Source organism: Ambystoma mexicanum, chromosome 3p, assembly GCF_040938575.1.
Source record: "Ambystoma mexicanum isolate Mex_15411 chromosome 3p, UKY_AmexF1_1, whole genome shotgun sequence".
NCBI classification, from domain to species: Eukaryota; Metazoa; Chordata; class Amphibia; order Caudata; family Ambystomatidae; genus Ambystoma; species Ambystoma mexicanum.
Genome location: NC_090925.1, coordinates 715,817,397 through 715,838,751, shown reverse-complemented (window position 1 = coordinate 715,838,751; position 21,355 = coordinate 715,817,397). Strand labels below are relative to the sequence as shown.

Sequence of the window (21,355 nt, the reverse complement as noted above, 5' to 3'; positions counted from 1 at the left end):
GTATTTGGTCTGAGATCTTTTATTGGTAATTCCATCTAGCACAAGAGCCGCTTCAAGGTGCTAGAGCACAGAACTAACACACCCCACTTTTTATGTTCATATTTCATCTGTGCAAATAGTGGATATTTGTGAGATTTTTCAAACATGTCTATCCAGTACTTGCCATAAATTGCTTGTTTGACCCAATTTGGTTTTTTCAATTAACAGATGCCTAGTTAAATTCATTTCTCCCAATAATGATTGACACTTATTAGCGAAAACACAACAATGCGTTTCCATTTTCTGCTTTGGACCATCGATTTAAATCACTAGGGTTCCAATATTTTCCTATCAAAAACAAGTAATCGCCACTTAGCCACGGCTTTTAAGGACTTAATAGCTATTTCAAAGTGAATTACCGCTTCTGGCACACAAATGTGGTAGCTTTAAAACTCTTTATCAAAACCATTCTCGCACCTCCTCTGTACCTTACAAGATTTTAGGGACAACTTTTTGCTCATAAAATGTGATTAACTGTTCAACTAACTGTTCATCTCTATTGTACTTTACTATGTTTACCCTGTTGTTGTTATGAGATGGGAGTTGTTGCTCAAATCTGCTACTTACCTTGTATAACTATACACTTAATCCATGTTGTAACCCAAATTATGCGCCCGGAGTGGGCCAGGTGCGCTTTATAAATAAAGAAAATACAAATACAAACTGAATTTCCCGTATTTCCCATAGATTTTGCCCATCTGTGCCGCCAAGATGTTAGCCTTATGCAACACATATTCCCAGATCTGGCCTTTATTTGACTTAGAAACTACAGGGAAACCCACATACACAAACTTATCTCTCATATCCAATTTAACTTTGTCGACAAACCAAGTGAAATTCAGGGGCTTACGCAAAGGTCTCATTACAAATACCTTTGTTTTGAACGTGTTCATTTTCAGATGATCCTCTACAGCATATTGCTGAAAAGCATTTATAAGCTTCTGCAAACCTACTTGTGTTCTATCAAATATTAGTACCCAACGAGGGTCAATGAGCCTGTTACAAGCAAGCTCATTGGCCCTCACCCTTCACCTTACCACAACGAGAAGGCTCTGAAACCTCAGCTCCGCCGCCATGGCTCCGGGGTCCCTACCGTGACTGTCCGCCATGGAAAGGGAGAGGGGACTACAATAGTCCCCTCTCCCTTTCCATGGCAGCTATTTTTTTGTTTACTTTTTTTCTATTCGTCTGAATGGCTGCCATGGAAAGGGAGAAGGGACTATGTTTAGCCCCTTCTCCTGATCGCTGGTGGCCATTTTTTGCTTTTCTTTCTCGAGTCAAAATTGCAGTTGGTACCATGGTACGACGTGCTGGGGTATTAATGGTAATATGGCCCTCGGACCCCCTCTGAGGGTCATATTGCCTAAAAAGAAAATCGCCTGCATGGGCCAGCCAAGTAACCTTAATATCTCCCACTCTAGGAGGCACAAAAGGGCCTTTTTCCAGGACATCCCCAATGTCGGAGACGTACCGGTTAAATCGGCTGGGAACCAAAATGTAACCAGCATATGTCATGATATTTTTTTGTAAGGTCTCCATGGTGATGTAACCTTACCTGAACATTCGAACCATTATGCAAATGTATTAAAATATTTAACAATCCCCTCAGAAGACCCCATCTCGCCAGATTATCCCACAACAGTCCCTACTCACCATATAAAAAGCGGTGGTTAGGGTGATTGTAACAGCATAAATAGCTTAATTTGAGCCTTTAGCCCAGGCCTACACTTACGAATATTTGAGAAAATAACCATTTAGGCTGGTTCCAACTTCTTTCATGAATCTGTTTTGGTTTTTACATCGCCTGCTGGCTCCTTTCGGCCATTTTGCAAGTCTTTCAAGACCAGTGCTGCAAAAATGTTACTGTCTGCGTCGAAAATACTTATGGGTCTACAATTCGCTGGGTCTGCCCGGTTGCCCTTTTTAAATATCGGGATCACATATGCCGTTTACCAAGATTTAGGTAAAACTCCGTTTTTTATGATTTGTACAAATAACAAAAACAGAATGGTTGCCCATACCTCAAGAGATCATTAAATAGTTGATTGGACAAATCATTGTGGCCCGCCAGCCTCAACGGGCTGGCACTATTACTAACTGACAAAACGTCTTTTCTATCTATGATGAGATTGCACTCACGCTCTCGTGCGTTGTAAACCCTCCCAGAGAGACAATCCGTGTGAAAGTATAGATTCCTAAAATGCTCCATCCAGGCCTCTCCCTGCCCTGGATTCCTTTGCCCTTCGCACAGGGACCCATTTGCCGCCCATGTCTAATCTCCCAGAAATTCACTGAGTGCTTCTCGTGTCTTCCCCAAATGTCTACAATAGTTCTTTTGTGCATTGTGGAGGCGCATGCACGAGCCAGACCCATTCCATCGCTTTGCAGGGACCACGCGCACCACAAGAGACTGTCCAAACCGCTGAACATAAGGCAGCGCAATCTGCATAGTCCTGATGCCTGCGGGCTATGGCGTGGTAGAAATAAATAAATAAATAAATAGGCACTGTGACAGATACCTAACCTTCCATGGGGTTTTCTTCTCATCTGCCAGGCCCCACAACCCTCAATGCAACTGATGTGGTCACTTTTGAAGGGTTCCTCCAGGGGCCATCCTTCCTCTGTTCTCTTAGTTCAGAGATCTCAACTGGCCTCATGTCTTGCAGTCACAGCCCATCAAATGCACGTGTTATTTGTCAGCATTCTTTAGTAATGTATCTTTTTTTCCATTACAAATTCTGGACTTCACGTCCCAGAATGCAAAGGCAGAAAGCAGGATTGGAGCAGGTACAGATTGGGAGCTCTGCTTGCCACTCGAATGAGGTCTTGCATCCTCCACCTACAAAGCAGAATTGCAGGCCCTTGCATCCTCCCCCTACAGAGCAAAATGGCAGGCCCTTTCATCCTCCCCCCTGCAGAGCAGAATGGCAGGCCCTTGCATCCTCCTTCTGCAGAGCAGAATGGCATGCCCCTGCATCCTCCCCCTGCAGAGCAGAATGGCAGGCACTTGCATCCTCCCCCTGCAGAGCAGAATAGCGGGCCCCTGCATCCTCCCCCTGCAGAGTAGAATGGCAGGCACTTGCATCCTCACCCTGCAGAGCAGAATGGCAGGCCCTTGCATCCTCCCCCTGCAGAGCAGAATGGCAGGCCCTTGCATCCTCCCCCTGCAGAGCAGAATGACATGCCAGTTCATTACGAAAAGGACCATTTTGACAATATTTGAGAAACCTAACTCTCAGAACTGCATCATCTCCTCTTCCTTGTCTCAGTACGTGGGGCCTTATGGGAGTTGGAGTTCCCATACTTTCTAAGATTTCTACAGTTATTTTGTTCAGAACTTTCACTTAAGAAAACATTATAAACAGGAAATGTTATGTTTGTGTTGTTATGCAGTGATTACATCGAATCCAAAACAACTAATGGAAAAATAACGAATAAAAACACAACTAATTCCAAAATAACGAATTTTGAAAAAAAATAAAAATGGGGTTGTGAGAAGGAATAGTGGTTTTGGCAATGGGGAAAAGTGTTTTTATTTTTAAAAAGGGGGGTTGGGAGGAACGCCCCCAAAAACAACAAGAAAATGAATTAGTTATTTTGGAATTAGTTATTTTGTGTTATTTATTTTTTCATTAGTTATTATTTCATTAGTTATAATTACATGCAACCGTTTGTGTTATATTTTTGTGAGGAATAAATGGTATTTCGACGAGAGTGATTTTCAGGAGGGATTTTCTGGGTTTGATAATGAGAGGGATGTAAATGATGACAACAAGTCATCAAGGACTTGAGTCTCTCCTGATGGGGTCACCACCTCTCCCTGACGGCCGTCTCCTCCCATGGAATCCTCCCCCATAATATTACCCCCAGGGTCAGGATCAGGATGAAGTAGCGGCTGCCAGGCCCTGGCCACACAGGAGGAGATCTTTGTCAGGGATTCATCACAGTAGACCACGAAATACACCATGTTGTAAATTCAAATTACAATCAGGAAAAAGATAATTGTGAACTGATGTACCTCTTCATTTTTAGTTTGGGCTATTAGGTTTCACTTGCGACACCTATACGCCAAAACTATTGCATCAGAATACAGCTAGGGAGAAATTACATATATTTATTTATATACAAGAGGAACAATGCTTTTTTGATCACAAAAGAACATACAATAGATACAAAACCATATTTGACGGGAAGCAGTGAACTTCTTGCCACGCGGTGAGTTTGAGGGCCATTTTGACCTGATTGTGGAGGGTGGTACATGGAACAGTCATCAGGGGCAATACATAAGTAGACACACAAAGATTAAGGACAATGAACACTAGACATTTTTAAGTGTAGGCAGGCGGTACAGTCAGCTGAGCGTGGGATGTGACGATGATGGGTGAAGTGCTAGAGTGAGGCAGAGGAAGTGAGGAACAGATGTAGGTTGGAGGCGAGGGAAAAATGTTAGCTAGCAGGCAGATGAGAGGTAGGTTAAGACAAAGGGTAACTCAGAGGCGAGGAGGTAGGCTTTTAGTTTAAACAAATCCACGTGGACTGTTTCTCGGCTGTCCGGGGGAAGAGAATTTCATGCAAGTGGTGCAAGAAGAGAGAAGGAGCGGTAAGCGAGCGGAAGCACAGGGAGGGTGAGGAGCCACAAGGGCAGTCGAGGAGGCAGAGCAGAGATTATGAGATGGTAGAGGAGGATAGATACACTGGTGACTTACTGTGGACAGATTTCTGAACCAGGAGAAGAGATTTGAATCTGGTCCTGTTTCATAATCAGTCATCCCGCCTGGTGACAGTATTCGGAAGTAGGTGTGAAGCGAGGGAGTTCAGGACAGAAATACAGTTGATGAGACCAAAGTGGATGATGGCACAGTAGTCCAGTTTACAGAAGACAAGAGTGGTTAAGATATGCTTGGCGGTATTGAAAGAAAGGAGATGCCTGATTTTCCTAGTATTTAGGTGATTGAGGCGAGCTGCTGTTCCAGTTTTGGAGATGAAAGTAGGGAAGGTGTGGGAAGGGACATAGATGATGCAGAGGTTTCTAGCTGAAGAAGAAGAGTAAGGGAGAGTGTCAGCTGGCAACTGGATAGACAGAGGAAGAGATGAGAGAGTGTTTGGCAGGGAAGAAGAGCACATCTGTTTGGTAGAGTTTAATATCAGAGAGTGTGAAGACATCCAATATTTGATGGCAGAGAGACCGTTTGAAATTTTGATATAGAGATCAGGGGAGAGTTCAGGAAAGGAGAAGACGATTTGGGTGCCATCCACGAAGAGTTGGTACGAGAACCAAAAGGAGGAGATTAGTGCCCCAAGAGCAGATGTTTAGAGTGTAAAGAGAAGTGGACCAAAGACAGAACTTTGTGGAACACCAACAGTAAGAGGAGTGAGTTGAGAGGTGTTGTTCCTCCACGAGATAGAGAATTGGCGAGGTGCAAGGTAGGATTCAATCCAGGCAAGGACTCGATCACAAATCCCACAAAGAAAGACAGTATTAAGGAGATCAGAGTGATTAACAGTGTCAAAGGCAGCAAACAGGCCAAGAAGAATTAGGATGCAGGATAAGTTGTAGTGTTTAGCAGAGGTGATGACATTTGACACATTCATGAGAGCAGTTTCGTGGAGGGACAGGAGCGGAAACTTGCTTTTAGGGGCCCTCAAAGGTTCTGGATGTCTAAGAAATTGGTAAAATGGTTGAACACAACCCTGTTGAGCACTTTAGATAAGTGCAGAAGGAGAACGACACATGGCAAAGGTTAGCTGGTAGGTATATGAGATGGGACACACAGCTTGTAGGTGTTGTTTGGTTATTTGGCCACCCATTGTCTGCCCATGGCCATGCTAAGCCCTATGGCGACTCGCATCCAGTTTTTGCCCCTCCTTGCCCAATGCACTTCCTTAAGGGAACTCTTTGAGCTTGCTTTACTCAAGCCTTACCATCAAACCGTGCACTCAAAGTGACTTCCAGTTTTTTTTCAAAGCAGCCTTCTGGGAGTTAATGCAATCACTTAATTGTAGTTGTAAACCTGCTGCTGGTGCAATAAAGATGTCTTAACCAGGTCTTCCATCAGCCACTCTGCGTGTCCTTCCCTGAAGTCCTGTTAAAAACAAGCATTGGCAAAGCCAACAGTTTTGACTTGTACATACATATAAGGTATTTGCCATGCACTGCTATTAGATGCCCAGGTACTCGCACCAGTTTGTACCTGCTACTATCAATAGCCAGTTAACATCACTCCGGCAGAGCCTGGCAAGTGTCTTTCCCCATGCCTACACAAAAGCCCAAACTGTTAACGGTGCCAATAATTGTTCTTAATTGAAAACAAAAAGTGTGGGAAAAATGTTGTTATTACAATGTCTAGCCAACAGTACTTTGCATTCTGGGGCATGTAGACACATACCTATAGTGCAAAAAACTAAAATGCACATGCCAAAATACAACCTGCTGGCAACTGAACAGCCAGGATAACTTGATGATGTCACATATATCCTGGGACAACATGGCAGCTATGTGCGTCTAATTCGCTCAAGGCAGGTATATTACCCCCTCCCCTGGCCCTGATCATCAAAGCACACAATATTGACTTCCGCATCTATACCGTTGATATCAATTCAGGAGGGCCCTGATGATTGTCATCAAATAGCCGCATGGCTGAAACATGTCCACCACTGGATGCATCAGCATTGGCTTCACCTCAGTTATTCAAAATCAGATGTTTTCCTTGTGGTCCCTGCAGTGCTTCAGTCTGTGTGCTTAGACCGACCACACTCTTTGAGCCTACCTCAAATGGTAATGCAGAGACTTACAGTTATGTCGTCCTGTTTGAGCATGACCTTCCCTGTAAACACCTCAAGTGAAGAAAGTTGGCAAAAATGTGCTGTGTCACACCTGCCTTCTCTATGGGGACATACGCTTAAGGTAATTAGCCAAAATCCAAAATATCTCCTTGAACCTTGCAGTGATTATGTTAAATCCAGATTATTGCAATACCCCCTATATCAGCTTGCTTTTTAAAACATTCATGAACATTGAACAAGGCCCAGGAATATGCTCCCAAGATCATATTTTGCCTGGGACGCACAGGCCACATCACACTTGAGGGAACTTCACCGGCTTCTAATCAAGGAGAGGAGAAGGCACAATGCAAGACTCTGTTCAATGAACATAAGTGTCTGCACATCCACCTCAACAAACTGTTCCAGCTGGGGCTGGGTAACAGCCTTCCACACCTACCCATCCAGATACAAATGGTTTGGAAACAAAATTGTCCATGAACTCCCCCCCCCCTTGCAAACCTGCCCCTGCCAGCATATTATCATCTCACCTAAAACTTGAAGTAGACTTTCTTCAATTCGTCAAAGCTCTAAAATCCCACCCCTCTAACTCTGTTTTGAGCCAATTGCTACCTTGATTTTTGACCTCCTTAAATTCAGAACCTCCAGGCACTGGTGTGCCAGAGAATCTGTCAGAAACAGTGGTCGAAGTGTGCGAAAAGAAGTAGTGGAACTCTGTTCCCTGCTGCCCTGCCCCCGCTTCCCACAAACTCGATCACCACGCCCCATCCCACGCAGAATCCAAACCCCCAAACAAATGTGCCTGCTATTTAAAGGTATGGTCAGTGCAGAGCACTGAAGTGCAAGTTTCAACTTCTTCCTACACTTTTATTTAAAAACGAAGCCATTACGGAACGTAGAGGAGCACCGCTCACAACCGCTCCTGCCCACTTCAACCACTGGTCAGAAAGAGCCTGACTGTTACCGCGTCTACGGTTCCAGTGCTCTGTCAGATTTGCTTGATTCACCCCATGACGCGGTGACAGCCACGGGAATTAGTGCTGACCTCGGACTTCCCTTGCCTGTCACCGCTTCATGGGATGAACCTGTCGACCTCCATGAAGCAGGCATGGCGGGGTTCATTAATGGCAGCCGCCATCCTGAACAGTCCAGCCGTCATTTTGAATGGATTCCTAGAGACTTTCCCTGCTTTTTCCACTAATAGAACAAGCGGTCACCGATGTAGGGATGCCAATATTGATCCCAGTGGACAGTGTGATAAAACCTGATGGGAAAGGTCTCGTCTGTGTTTCCTCCTGGCATCCACGCCATGTACAGGGAATCCCTTGATGGGGCAGACGCAGAGGAAGGCAGGCACGCAGTGACCTTTTCTGTGCATTTCCTCTGCGCCCGCCTTAGGAAGTGTGAGGGTGTAAGGCTCGCCACATTCATCAGCTATCTCTGCCTAGGGAGTATGTGTCTGCCGTGCCCCTAGTGAGAAGCTTGGGGGCAGGGACATCATTTCACCAAAATGCAAGGGGTAGCGGAAGTGAAATCACACGACCCTTGATGCCTGATGACATCACAGGAAGTGATTTCATTTTACCCCACCCCGAAGTGATCTCACGGGAAGCGATAGAACACGACATTTCACCCGTTGACAAAACAGGATGTGGCATCACATAGCATTGTACACTATGAAAAATATGGTTACGATATCACTATAATGTGATGTACATTTCATACAAGAATGGAACGCCATATGCATCGTTAAGATCAGTGTGTATAGGCCCATATTATCAAATTACTGTGAATGCAAGCAGGCGTCCATTGCCAAATAATAATGATGTGTTATCAGATAGCTTTATATGGAAAAAATATACACCCAATATCACCCAACCTGTGTTGGTACTCATTTATCGACCTCAGAAGGATGAAAAGCTGAGTTGAGGCGTTTAAGAACAGACCCTGTGACTCACCCCTGAAGTGTGCCTGAAATAAACCTTTAATGAGTCTAGCAATTTTTGTATAGAATTCCAGAAAGACACATTATTTGGTATTCCTATTCTTTCTTATTTAGGGTCAGTGCTGAAAGTGTTAGACTTGTGGCACTCCTGTTCTTCTTTTTCTTCTTTTTTAAAGGGGCCTGAACAAGAAAGCCAGCCACACCAGAAGTAAAGAGCCACATGGTGCTGGACACAGCCCAGGAGCTTGCTTTACCAAAAACAAAAAAACAAAAAATCTCCCCTTTTTTTAGAGGTCGCAAGGGAGACCACAGAGGTTGCAAGGGGGAACTCCGAGGTCGCAGTTGCGACCTCTGGCGACCCCCAAATGACGTCCCTGCTTGGGGGTAAAAAAGCAGCGAGAACGAGAATGAATCTGTTATCAATAATGAACCCACTTAACCCAGAAACAAAGCAAGAAAGGGAAAAGGGCCTGTTGTGGGTAAAATGTTGATTACAAGGGGGAGTTGGTGGGGCTTAAGGGGATTATGGCGAGGAGCCAATTCCCCTCCCACTTAAAGGAGGGGAGGAAGAAGAACTAAAAGGAAATGAAGTGTATCCAAAATCAGTATACCATGTCATTGTTGCCAACACACTGGGCTACATTCACACAAATGTGGGCATCTAATAAAAGCTTTGAAGATGCGCTTTTTAGATGCCCAATGTTTTCAACTGCGCAGGTCACCTTCATCATACAGGGTAACTGGGCATCTCCAGGGGGCTGTGCGCCAGAGCAAATGATGTGCCGGACGTTCCACTTGCATAAATTAGTGACATTGTGTGTGACAAACAATAATGTAAGATTGAATCCTATCACCCATGTGGCCGTTAGGAGCACGTTTCACGGAGATGGGTCCTCGAATGGTCTGTCATTGTGAAATGTCAAAAAAGCACACATGCATTTCTATCCCTGTATGAGGGATAGAAATGCAACCTGCTTCCACTGCTTGATTTGCAAAATGACACACATGGAGAGAAGAAGGGCATCTGAATGTGAACATCAGGCGCACATTCAGAAATACTTTATCAAAGGGGTGAACTTTTTTTTGACTCAAGTGAAGGGGATATGCTAGCATATTGCATCACTGGCTCCCAAACATCTTTTGAGACTCAGGCCCATAGAGCCCATGGCTCGTTTGTCTTTCCTTTAAAAGACTTTCCCACCCGATCCCCTCAGTTGTATTGTGAGATATAATGTGCAGTGTGTTACGGGGCCGAGCGAGGCAACCCACCCAGCTGTGCTATATTTTAATGTCTGTTGGCACATTTGACAGGCGGTTCTGTTATCCAACAGCATGTGCTCATTTCAGTACCTCGCAAAGGATGAAAGAAAAAGTGAACCTTTGAACTTCAGATTATGAGAAGACTGTCACAGCAGCAGTAACCAAGAGCAGCACCCTGAACTTTGCGATCTTGAGAGCCAATCAGGATCCATGGGTTCCGGGCACTATTCGTTTTGTTTAAATGAGATGAATGATATGGATTCTTGCTCTACTCCCTTTCTCAGTCTTTGGCGCCCCGATGCCCGTGGGCTCCTGCGCATTATAAGAAAATAAATAAATAAGAAATAAGAAAATAAATAAATCAATATTCGCCAGTGCAGCTGTGGAGTCTGTTGCCTCTCGCCATTCCACGTGTTTGCCTGTCCTCTTACTGCTGACCCCGCTCCTTGCATGCCTGTTGCCGCTTTCCTTGCCCTCTCCCAGAGCCACATGGCCCCCATCCTTGTCCTCTAACAGCCTCACACTCTCTACTACACCCTCCACTGCACCAGTGGTCCCGCAGCACGAAAACAGAAAGGGGACTTGCGCCCTTAGGACACTGCGCGCCCGTTGCTCGGAGGGAGGCCATTACTAAATGGCCTGTTTTCTTTTCTTTCTTCCATGCCTCTCTGCCTAGCGCCCGGCCTCACGGCTACGTGATTAAGAGCGCGCAGCCCCCTTTAATGCATCCATCGCTTTGCTTGAGCACAAACGCCGACCAACCAGTATTACCCGGGGCTCCAGGAACTATTGATTAATTAAAACATTGGCACATTAGCTGTTCCATTAATGACAATGTGGCTGGAGCTGCCTGGCCTTAACTGCCTCACAGCAAACGTTCCAGTCGCCTGCTTTAATGTCATCCCAGCTTTCTGCGCACCCTTTGCCTTTCCTCCTCTTCAGGCGCCCGAATGTCCCTGCGCCTCCACCATTTGTGTTTTCCACTGTATGCTCACCCCGGCCTGTACTTAATTTCCCCTTCCTTCGCAGCTCCTGTTCCTTTCTTCACTTGCCCGCTTCTCACTCTCGTCCTCCCGCATCTTGGCTCTGGTCCTCTGCTTTGGCCACTTGTCCTTCTTCAATGTCGCACCTTCTGCGGGGCGCGTCCTACCACCTTTATCATCACCTGTCCCCCTACCTACAGCATGGCCGTCCTCTCTTTCTCTGTGCAGAGAGCCAGAGGGAGTAGAAGCGAGTTACCTTCCGTCCTTACTTACTTTCCTACCTGCAACTGTAACAATAAAGCAAATCTACCTTTTCTACATACCTGGCTCTGGAGTGGTGCCTGTGTCTCCTCCTGCCTGATGATTTAGCCACTCCAAGCTACTACACTCTGCCTACGAAACAATGTGCACCTGCTACTCCTGCTTGAGTAAGTGCTGAGCCGTTTGTTTTGCAGATTTTTTTATTTTAGTGTTGGCAATTCGGCGGCCCCTAAACGTCAACTATAAATAGAAACTATTGCAATTGCAAGGGAGAACAGACAGGAGGGAGCTGAGATGTGAGGATTGACCACAGTTTGGATGTGTTTTGTGGTATTTACCAACGCATTGATTGCCCCTAGCTATTCATACCCCTACGAGCACGCCCTCCTAGGATCACCTTGAGATAGCTCTATTAAGCAGTAACGTCAAACCTGGAGCTGCATAATGCTTACTAGTTTAATTTCGAAACACTCTTCTGAGGCATAGGGCCCGATTTACAAACACGCTTTGACATGGGAAGGTCCCATTTAAAACATGTTTGTAAACCAGGCCTTTAGTGGCTCAATTGCAGCTATAAATGTGCTGCCGGCATAATAAAAATGTCTTATCCAAGTGTGCCTTCAGCCAATTGATTTATAATCCGTACCGCTGTTGTGTTATTTGCACAGGAGTCCTGTAAAAAGCCACGCATTGGCAAAGCAAACGATTTTGGCTTGTAAATAGGTTTTAAACAGGTTTTTGCTGGACATTGCCACCATATGCTCATTTTCCAGCTGCTGCCATCCTATTGCCATCAAATTGCTAGGCAGTGCCAGGAGGAGGGTCAAAGGCCGACTTTCAGAGGCGAGTGACTGAGGCAGGGATGGACTGGGAACCAAAAGAGGCCCCGGAAATAATTTTCAAAGTGGGCCCATAGTACACATTTTCAGCACGCCCAACCCCTTTCCTTTCAGAAAATGTGGAAATCCAATACATTACCATAAAGAAGAGGCCCAGGGTGCAGAGGCCTAGTGGGCAATCTCCAGAGTTCCCAATAGGCCTGGCCGCCCCTTCCAGCAGGGCTTTGCAGGCTGGAGGTAATTCCCCACTCCCATCCTGTTTCTTTTAAGCCACCTATTTGGCATCCCTTTAAGCTGGTCGGATAGCACAGTGAGATAAGCGCTCACCCTTGATATCTGTGTGCATCCTGCTGTGGCAGGTTCGAATCCCGGCAGGATCAACTCAGCCTTTCATCCTTCCAAGGTCTATAAGTTAAGTACCACTCTGTGGGATAATAATGTCTTCTGGTATTTCAGCGCTCCCAGGGCTATGGCTGTGGAGCACTATATAAGCAATGCGTTACTGTTATCATGTCAGGTGCACATGTGTAATGATGAGTGGGAACAGTCCATTTACACCTCACTCGCAAGGGCCCGTTACAGCATAAAACTTGCTTTTAAACTTATCAATAGAATAGTCTGCACTGTGTGCGATTGGTTGCCATAAAAACAACAACGTGTTCACCTTTGTTGCACGACTGCACTTTCTATTCACGTCCTGCCTAACTGGGAAGATCGCTTAGGAGCAAGGCGGTCACCTTTGAAAAGCGATGATTTTGTACAACATGGGTTCGAGCGCTTAGATGCTAGGAGAAGCGCTACATAAATTAATAATATTATTAAAAAACACGATAGATTGCAGTATTAAACAATGACTAAAAGACTTTTCTTGTGATGTTTGAAATAATCAGCCAGTCTTGGCTGTTAGGCTCACATTATATGCATTCTGGTCATTGTAGGCACAACTTTATAATGTCGAAAACTAGAAATATACAGGAAGGCTAAATGGCACACACTCAAGAACATAGGATTTAAGAGCGATAACAGTATGTTAGGTGTGAAAAGTGTGCAGCGCTTTATCTACGCTACTAGCTTAAGAGGGCTTTCCCATTTGTAGTTTGGACTATTGGGTGTCGCTTGCGCCACCTATACGTCAAAACTATTGGATTGGAGTACAGCTAGGGAGGAATGACTTAATTGGAGCAGTAAACACGCTACTGGTGTAATAAAAATGTCTTACCAGACCTGCCTTCAGCCACTCGATTTATAAGCACTCTGTGTGTCCTTCACTGGAGCCCTGTTAAAAACAAGCATTGTGCATATGTTTGAAGCTTTTGCCAGGCACTGCTATTAGATGCCCAGGTGCTCAAGCCATTTTGCACCTGCTACCAACAAAGGGTCGTTAATACCACTAGGGCAATGCGTGGCAAGGGCCTTTCCCATGCCTACACAAAAGGCCAAACTGTTGGCATTGCCAATGCTTGCTTAAAAGGTTGCTGGAAAGACCCTCTTTACACCGTTGCTAATGCCCCTGGAGTATCTCTTGCTCAGAAGTCGTGGCGCAGAGACGGCATATCAGCACAGAGGTCAGCTTCCATTGAAAGGAATAGGCAGGAATGTGTCCTGTCTGGGATTCCTTTTCGTGAGAAAGAAGGACTCTTGGAGGCTAAGTGGTGGCAATCTGCATCCTCAAGCATATGGGTGGTGAATGGTCTTTCCTGCCTCCTTGCTTTTGGATATAAGAGGGGGCAAAATGAGTATCAAACAGGGAAAAGAAGTGCTTTCACAAATGTGCATGGGTGCTGCTTTAGACTGAGAGTGGTTTCCCACTCTGGCAGCTTGGCACTGGGCATGGGCGTCCGGTTTCATAGCACAGTACCCTACGCTACATAGAGCCACCTGGCCAGTGCTTCACAGCATCAGGCTGCCCCCTCCCCTTGCTGCAGTGATGCCCCAGACAGACAATGGCGGGCCATATTAGGAGCATTATGATTGAAACTCCTCTGAGATCACCAAGTACAGCGGACTACCTGCTCCCGTTCCCAAACCCTGACTTTACCAGCCATCCATGGACAGATGTCTAGCCTGCCGGCTGCCCTTCTTTTTTTATGATGGAGAAAATAAAGCTACAATCACAATTCCTTTGCTTAACATGTTTTTATAATGATATATATTTTAGAAGGTTGATTTGTTATGTGATTTGTGTATTTTTTATGTAATCCTTAAAAAGAAATATATTATGTTAGGCCTGGGATGACACTGCTTTAAAACATATCAATATTCACTGGAGATGGTTAGAGATGTGGTTAAGTGCCTAGATTGCAGATTCAGATCAAATCCCGGCTTCACCACTTACCCAAAGTGCCTGAGCCTGGGATTGTAGTGCTGGGTTTGCAGTATGGGGCATGTTCTAGAGTTTCACCCTTAGTGCTATATTATCTGCAAACTACCTTGGAAAGAGAACACATACATAATGAGTGAGATGGGGAGTGTTCTATTTAAGTAATAATGCTGCATACTGATGTTTGTACTGAGTGGTAATGGCCAGAAGAAAAGGGCATTATAGTTATTAGCATCACGTGCTAAACGCCCCGGGTGGTACGGGTGGAGTAATAGATGGAACAAATGGGACTCTGCAAGCTTGCAACCGGTGGGTCCTGTTTATGTGAAAACATGGAAAGTAGGCCACCATGCATTTGGGAGCCAAGGTCCCAAGCGGATTCCCTCTTCCATTTCCAGGGTGGAGCGAGGGGGTTTAGGGGGGATTCGAAAGGGGCGGGTATGGGATGGAAGAGTTCACGGCAGAGCCCCTTTCAGGGTGGCCACAGTGGAGGGAAAGCCAATTTGGAACCGCCTATTCGGCAAGAGGGTGATTTAGGCGCAGCTGCTATTTATCGCACTTGCACCAAATGGGCGCTTAACTCTGACATATATAACAAGCATTGGCAATGCCAACAGTTTGGGCTTTTGTGTCAGCAAGGGCACTTGCCAGGCACAGCCGTGGTGGTATTAATTGATGGTAACAGGTGCAAAATGGTGCAAGTACCTGGGCATCTAACAGCAGTGCCTGGCAAATGACTAATACCTATTCACAAACCAAAACTGCTGACTTTGCTAATGTTTGTTTTGAGTGAAAAGTTAGATGGTAAGGTTTCAACGAAGCAAGCTCAATGTGTTTCCTGTTATGCCCAAACCTTGCTGGTAAATCCCATAGCTTGAGTCTTTCATTTATGAATTTCAGAAACACTACATTATAAACCGCTGATAGGTTCCTCTCAGGTGTAAGCACTTGGTATTTGTGGTATGGCTCTGCACACATTGTGAACAAAACCACCTCTTTTTTTAAATAAACCAGCATCTTTACAGATCGTGTGCACAAGTTCCAGCACACGTCTCTCCCACCAGCTTATGTTCACACAATCCCACTCGCAACCATCACACTCTGGCACGTTAGGCAGAAAACCAGTCAGGACGGGTGCTCTACAAATCCCCTAGGGGTAACATAACATGATTGGTTAAACCACTGGCTACACGCAATGCTGTAGCATCGAAGCACCCTTAGCTTGAAGGAACGCACAACCAACATACGCTATGTGCGCACAAAACCTGTGTCTGGGTGCTTCCTCTGCTAATCATCTTTGATTTGCAGAGCGCAGAGTGCAGAATGTAAACCCTCCTGCCACCTGAGAGCCTACACTTCTCAGAAAAAAACAATACATCTGACATAAATAACTATTGAGACCTTAGGGCCAGTGTGGTGAGTACCTTGCACTCACAGAAGTATAATGACATTTATACTATGATTATATAAATGGAGAGTGTCCCACATCAGGCAGTTCTGCACATTTCAGGCAACCAGGCTTTGCATTCTGGAACTTGTAGTTTTGTTTATCACCATTATATTTACAAAACAAGCGTTAGTGAACCTGAGTTAGAAAAACAATATTGTAATTTGTTGTCGCTGAATATGCTTGTGGGCAGGCCCCGCTCTGTGTGCATCCACAAGCATGCATGTATCCTACATGCACGCAGCATTGAGAAGGGCATGGGGGCAGTGGGGTTGAGTTGCGATGAAGGGAACCATTGAGTTGAATGTCTTCCTTCGAGACCACTCATCCATTCTCTTGTGATGCTGCATTCTGGGACTGGCGAATGAGCATACCACCACACACTAAAGCCTTTTCATACCTAATGTGTCTCGCAATAAAACAGCACAACATGAGTGCTGCTGTACCAACATCAGCGTTTTCCCACGTTCAGGAGTACAAATGCTTTCCCCCGTTAGTAGCGAAATGCCTAAGAATGCCAGTTAGGCCCATTCAGGCTGTCAATGAAGGCTGGCATGCTGTCACTCGGAGACCCCCGTTTGTGCACCCACCTGCTGATGGGAGCTAATTAATATAGTGACTACGGGAACTTAACAGAGGGACAGGCCAGGGGAGTTATTTACTCGAGGAACGACTCAAGCAAATGATCACACAATCTCGAGATAAAGTTCCTTCAATTGCGACGTTCAGCGTCTTGCTTACCTGACACAGTCAATCGACATCGATCTTGCGGCTTGCCAAGGCCTCATGCAGCCCGGGCCAGCTGCCTGCCCTGCTGACCTGGGCTGCCAATGTGTGCACTGTGGGCACAGCCTGGGCTGCAGCAGGGCACGTGCGATTCCAATGCGGTGCCCAGCCCAGGAGGCCCAGCGCACGGGCGGGCCCAGCCCAGCTGCTGGGAAGAAAAAAAAATGATGGTGCCTCTGCCTCGGTCAGTGGTGGCAGCCAATTCAAGGCAAATCACCCAGGCGGAGCCGAGGAAAATGACGCGATGTGTAACACATGTATCCTTCCGCTCAAAAAGAGGCCCTACAGGCCAGAGGCCTAGCGGGGGGTGTCCCGGTGTCCCGGTGGGGCAGTCCAGCCCTGGACTGAGGGGAGATGGCTAAAGGTCGACATGGCGGCATTGGAAAGGAGACAAAACAGATTCAACAAGTAATACAGTTTGGCAGAAAAGGACAGGTCCCGAAAAATGTCAGGAAAAGAGCTGACATTGAAGAAATAATGTCACAAAGACAGTTAAGTAAGGAAAAGGAGTTGGGGTAGGTGCAGGGACAGACTTTACGGGTGGGCTTCCATGTCAAAAATAATAAACAAATTCTTTTAAAAACAGGTTGACTTTCTTTCAGGAGGGTGGTGTTTTGAATGTCAATTTTTTTTAACTCAACCAATGTAATGAATTGGTTGTTGTCTCCTTTTTGGATGTCGACCCTTCGGATAGCTGTCGTGTTGTCACATGTCATGAGTGACCCCTTGTGACAGTTGTGACCAGGGCTTTAAGTGGGGTAAGAAATCGAGGGGGGGAGGCCTCATATGGGGCATAGCCTTAAAAACGTACACAAACCATAGTAAGGTACGCAAACATTTTATATATTTGTATGCGTACCTTACTATGGTTTGTGTAATGTGCAAGACATCTTTTATAAACATAGAAATATGTATCACAGGCAACGGTGGAATAAAGCATCCTGCCAATGTTGTGGTGGGGCTAGGGGGGCCCTAGCCCACTTAAAGCACTGGTCCTGACCTTTCGCTTTGAATGTTGCGGCTTGTAAGCCCTTAATTATAAGGGGAATAGAAAACTGCAAGTCCCGGAATCCACAGTGAAAACTGAGGACTGGCTCACGGGGCCATGCATGACGCTCTGGACGTGGAACCTGCGTCTCAGCAGGTCTGGCAGTGGTAATGACAGAGGCTGCCAGTAGTGAGCGGTGTCCCCCATTTGCAGCACGTGTCATGAGAGTGGAGTGGCATTACCTTGTTACAAGATCCAGGAGGATCTTTACAAATGCGTAATGTGGATTGGTCCACACGCTAGGATGGGCCTTCATAAGGAACAGTCCCACACAAGGGTTGCAACGGCAGCCCAGTAATGCTTCATTGTTACGTCACATGCATTGTAGTATACACTAGGCACGTTTAGAAACATACATTGCACATCTGTGTCTCAGCCTAACTGCTGGAACAGAAAGACTCGAGAACTGTTTCAGAGAAGAAAAACGGCGGGAATATGGCCTCATCCCCGTGGCAACGCGAGCATCCTTGCTGGCTGCTCCCAGTCTATAGTCGTGATGAGCGCGTTTAGATCTAAGAAGGAGGTTGCATGTCTTATCCTGGAGAGTTACCAGTGATATTTGAAAACACAGTTCAAATCTGGAGCTTTGGTACCCAGAAGGGTTCAGCACAGGAGTCAAGACCTAAAAATGATAGTGGGGGGGAGGGGCTCATCAACAAATGCAGTGGGAAGTGAGGGTGCCAGAAATTAGCATATCAAGGTGAAATATGCACATTTCATCAAATTGGCCTTGCATAACCACCCAAATTGCACAGGATGAATGGAATTTGCCTTTTATAAAATCAACACACACATAAAACCAAGAGGGGATATTTTCTTCTAATAGTGTTTTTGAAACGTTAAAAGGTGTGGATGTTTTAAACTCCAAGAATCAATACAACTGTTTTCTCTGGGACTTGAAGTACTGAAACGGGACATTTTACCTAAAGATGTTTATTTTTCATTAGGTTATATAGTGCAGTGGTGTGGTGTCTGGCTGGAAAACCTGACGACGGTGGTTTGATCCCTGTGGTCGTCTTTAATGCATAAATTCAAAGAGGACATTCAATGTTTCCCATTTTAGCTGAGGGGGGACTGAGTCCACCCTCTGAAAAAAATGGGTGTACTCCGCCTCCCCACCCCCCGCGTGTACCCTCCACTTGAGCCCTGGTTCAGCCCTGAAGATGGACAGAGTCCGAAATGCATCGACAAGATTGGACCCATGCATAAACACTGCCTTAGCCCAGAGTAAAAATGATGAATTAAAGTGGTGTTCTTTGAAGTGACTTTAATCATAGGAAATTTGGATATGTTTGTCGACCACATATGGGCCTCATCAGGAGTTTGGGGGAACCGGAGCATTCACCTCCAACTCTGAGCTGTAGGTGAGTGCGTTGCCTTTCCGCCCATTTTAGGCGCAATTACCACTGCAGTAATTGCGCCGAAAATGCTCCATTGAGGGCCATGGACTCAGTAAAAATGGGGCTTTACCCCTCCACTACAACTTGTGATCCGGCGTTGCAGTAACGCTAATTGCGTTGGGCGATATCCCGGCGGGTTTACTGCCGGGATATTGCACAACTCGTGATGAGGTCCATTAAGTGTTTGTAGCTCATTATCAGGGCAAAGCGAGAGCACATGGTCTTTTTCAAGGGCGCCCCCGGAATTCACGATCATCTCCTTCGCTAACATGGAAATGATAGATGGACCCAGCCTCATGCACAGAGGCAGAGAGAGGGAGGCAGAGTGAGTGAAAGAGAGAGAGAGAGAGAGAGAGAGAGAGAGAGAGAGAGAGCGAGAGAGCGAGAGAGAGGGGGAAAGAGAGGGAGAGAGAGAGAGAGAGAGAGAGAGAGTGTTTGTGTGTGTGAGACAGAGAACCAGAGAGAGAGAGAGAGAGTCAGTGAAAGAGAGAGACCGAAAGATAGAGGGACAGAGAGAGAGCGCAAAAGAGAGGCTGAGTGTGTTTGTGTGTGTGAGACACAGAACCAGAGAGAGAGAGAGCGTCAGTGAAAGAGACAGGAAGAGAGAGGGACAGAGAGAGAGAGAGCGAAAGGGAGGCTCAGTGTGTTTGTGTGTGTGAGAGAGAAACGAGACAGAGCGAGAGAAATTATAATGATTATAATACATGATATATTATAGTCTGGGGTGGACTGGGGACCAAAAGAGGCCCTGGAAATACACTTCAAAGGGGCCCCATATAACACATTTTCAGCATGCCCAATGCTTTTCCTATGAGGAAATGTGGAAATACAACACAAAAGAGGCCCAGGGTGCAGATTGTCAGTATTTGCAGCACTATTTGTGGAACTCTCCTTGCAATGATAGCATGTCTTCTCATTACAGAGGCAGCAATAAAAGCTCAGATGGGACTGAACGAGGTATTGCCTCATGCTCTCTCAACCTCCGGTACATTCCAAAGAGATCGCAATGAAAACTCACACACACCAGAAACGGACCAGGTAAGAAAACACGCTCAGCCCTCCAATGTCAAATCAGATGATAGCAATGAACTCAAGGTGAAGTTCAGGGGTGCTTATGATGGGTAACTCACCGGTGACAAGACCAAGGAGATACAGCCCACTACGGAAAAAGGATAGGTGTACTCTTTTCGAGAAGAACACAAGCTTTACTGTGCATACAAAAGGGCATGGGCGACAGGGAATTATGAACCCACTGCCATAGAGAGCTCTCTCCGGTTCTACACACAGGCTGCAGTTTATAAACATGCAAATTGTCATCCATGACGCACTCGATGTACAGCATTACTCTCCCACTCTCATTGGCTACCGCCTATATACATGCTAATAGTTACATATAGCCCATTCTCCTATTGGTCTAGCTGTCTTCTCTTCCATCTTCACCACACGTGGGCAACGACCTCTACCACCTTGAAACACTGCAAAGCAATTTGTTAGATTCAACTGGCACCACACGACCTTTAATCCTAACCACGTGATATGCACCTGGTCATCAACATGAACTCGACAGTTAACTTCGAGGTCCGTCTGGTCCTTGTGAACAAAGCAGCCCTCTTCTCAATCTCAGACAACTCAGCGCCCTCATCATGCCCTCCCCACCGTATGAGCATCACTCTTGGCTCTCCCTGGCCCAAATCATATTTCATGTTGTTCTCTGCTCCCCCCTTATCAGTTGCCCTCCCGTGAGATCCACTAATCAACATGGGCGTAATTTTAGGGGTGACGGGGGTGTTTGTTCCCCCCAACTTTCATGACGCACCATGTTATCCCCATTCATTTGGCTGGGGCACCTTTTCTTCAGATGTCATGTCCCCCCAACATTTTCAGCAAAGTTACTCCACTGCTAATCAACCCGCCTTATGGAGGATTTAAGACTTGTATTCCTACACATCTGGTAGTTCGAATGGAGTGACCACCATTCTGGGGGCCGCTAATGCTCTAAATCTTTTGGTCGTGTTTTGGGAACCCAGGACCTCTGCCCCGGCTTCCATGAGTATGGCCTTCGTCGGGGGCTACAGCCCTTCGCCTGTTCGGCTATGCACATTCCCGCCCAATTGTTCAAAGACCCGACTGAATACATTAATGTGTGGGTGTGCATGCGTGTTCCTTGCCGCGCCTAGGAATATAATGATAAAGCCTCGTTGTTCTGTGTCTCCAACACGACCCACGAGAATTCAGGCCTACCCGTGA

General features: G+C 46.0%; 1 protein-coding gene across 1 annotated transcript in view; it reads left to right on the top strand.

Moving 5' to 3' along the window:
• Positions 1–21,355, top strand: part of LOC138580767 (GDNF family receptor alpha-4-like) — a 179,467-nt gene that overhangs the window by 149,006 nt on the left and 9,106 nt on the right. The window contains exon 7 of the mRNA XM_069651566.1: positions 20,031–20,146. Within this exon, the coding sequence (XP_069507667.1) occupies positions 20,031–20,146 (116 nt within the window). The remainder of the gene's footprint in view (positions 1–20,030; positions 20,147–21,355) is intronic.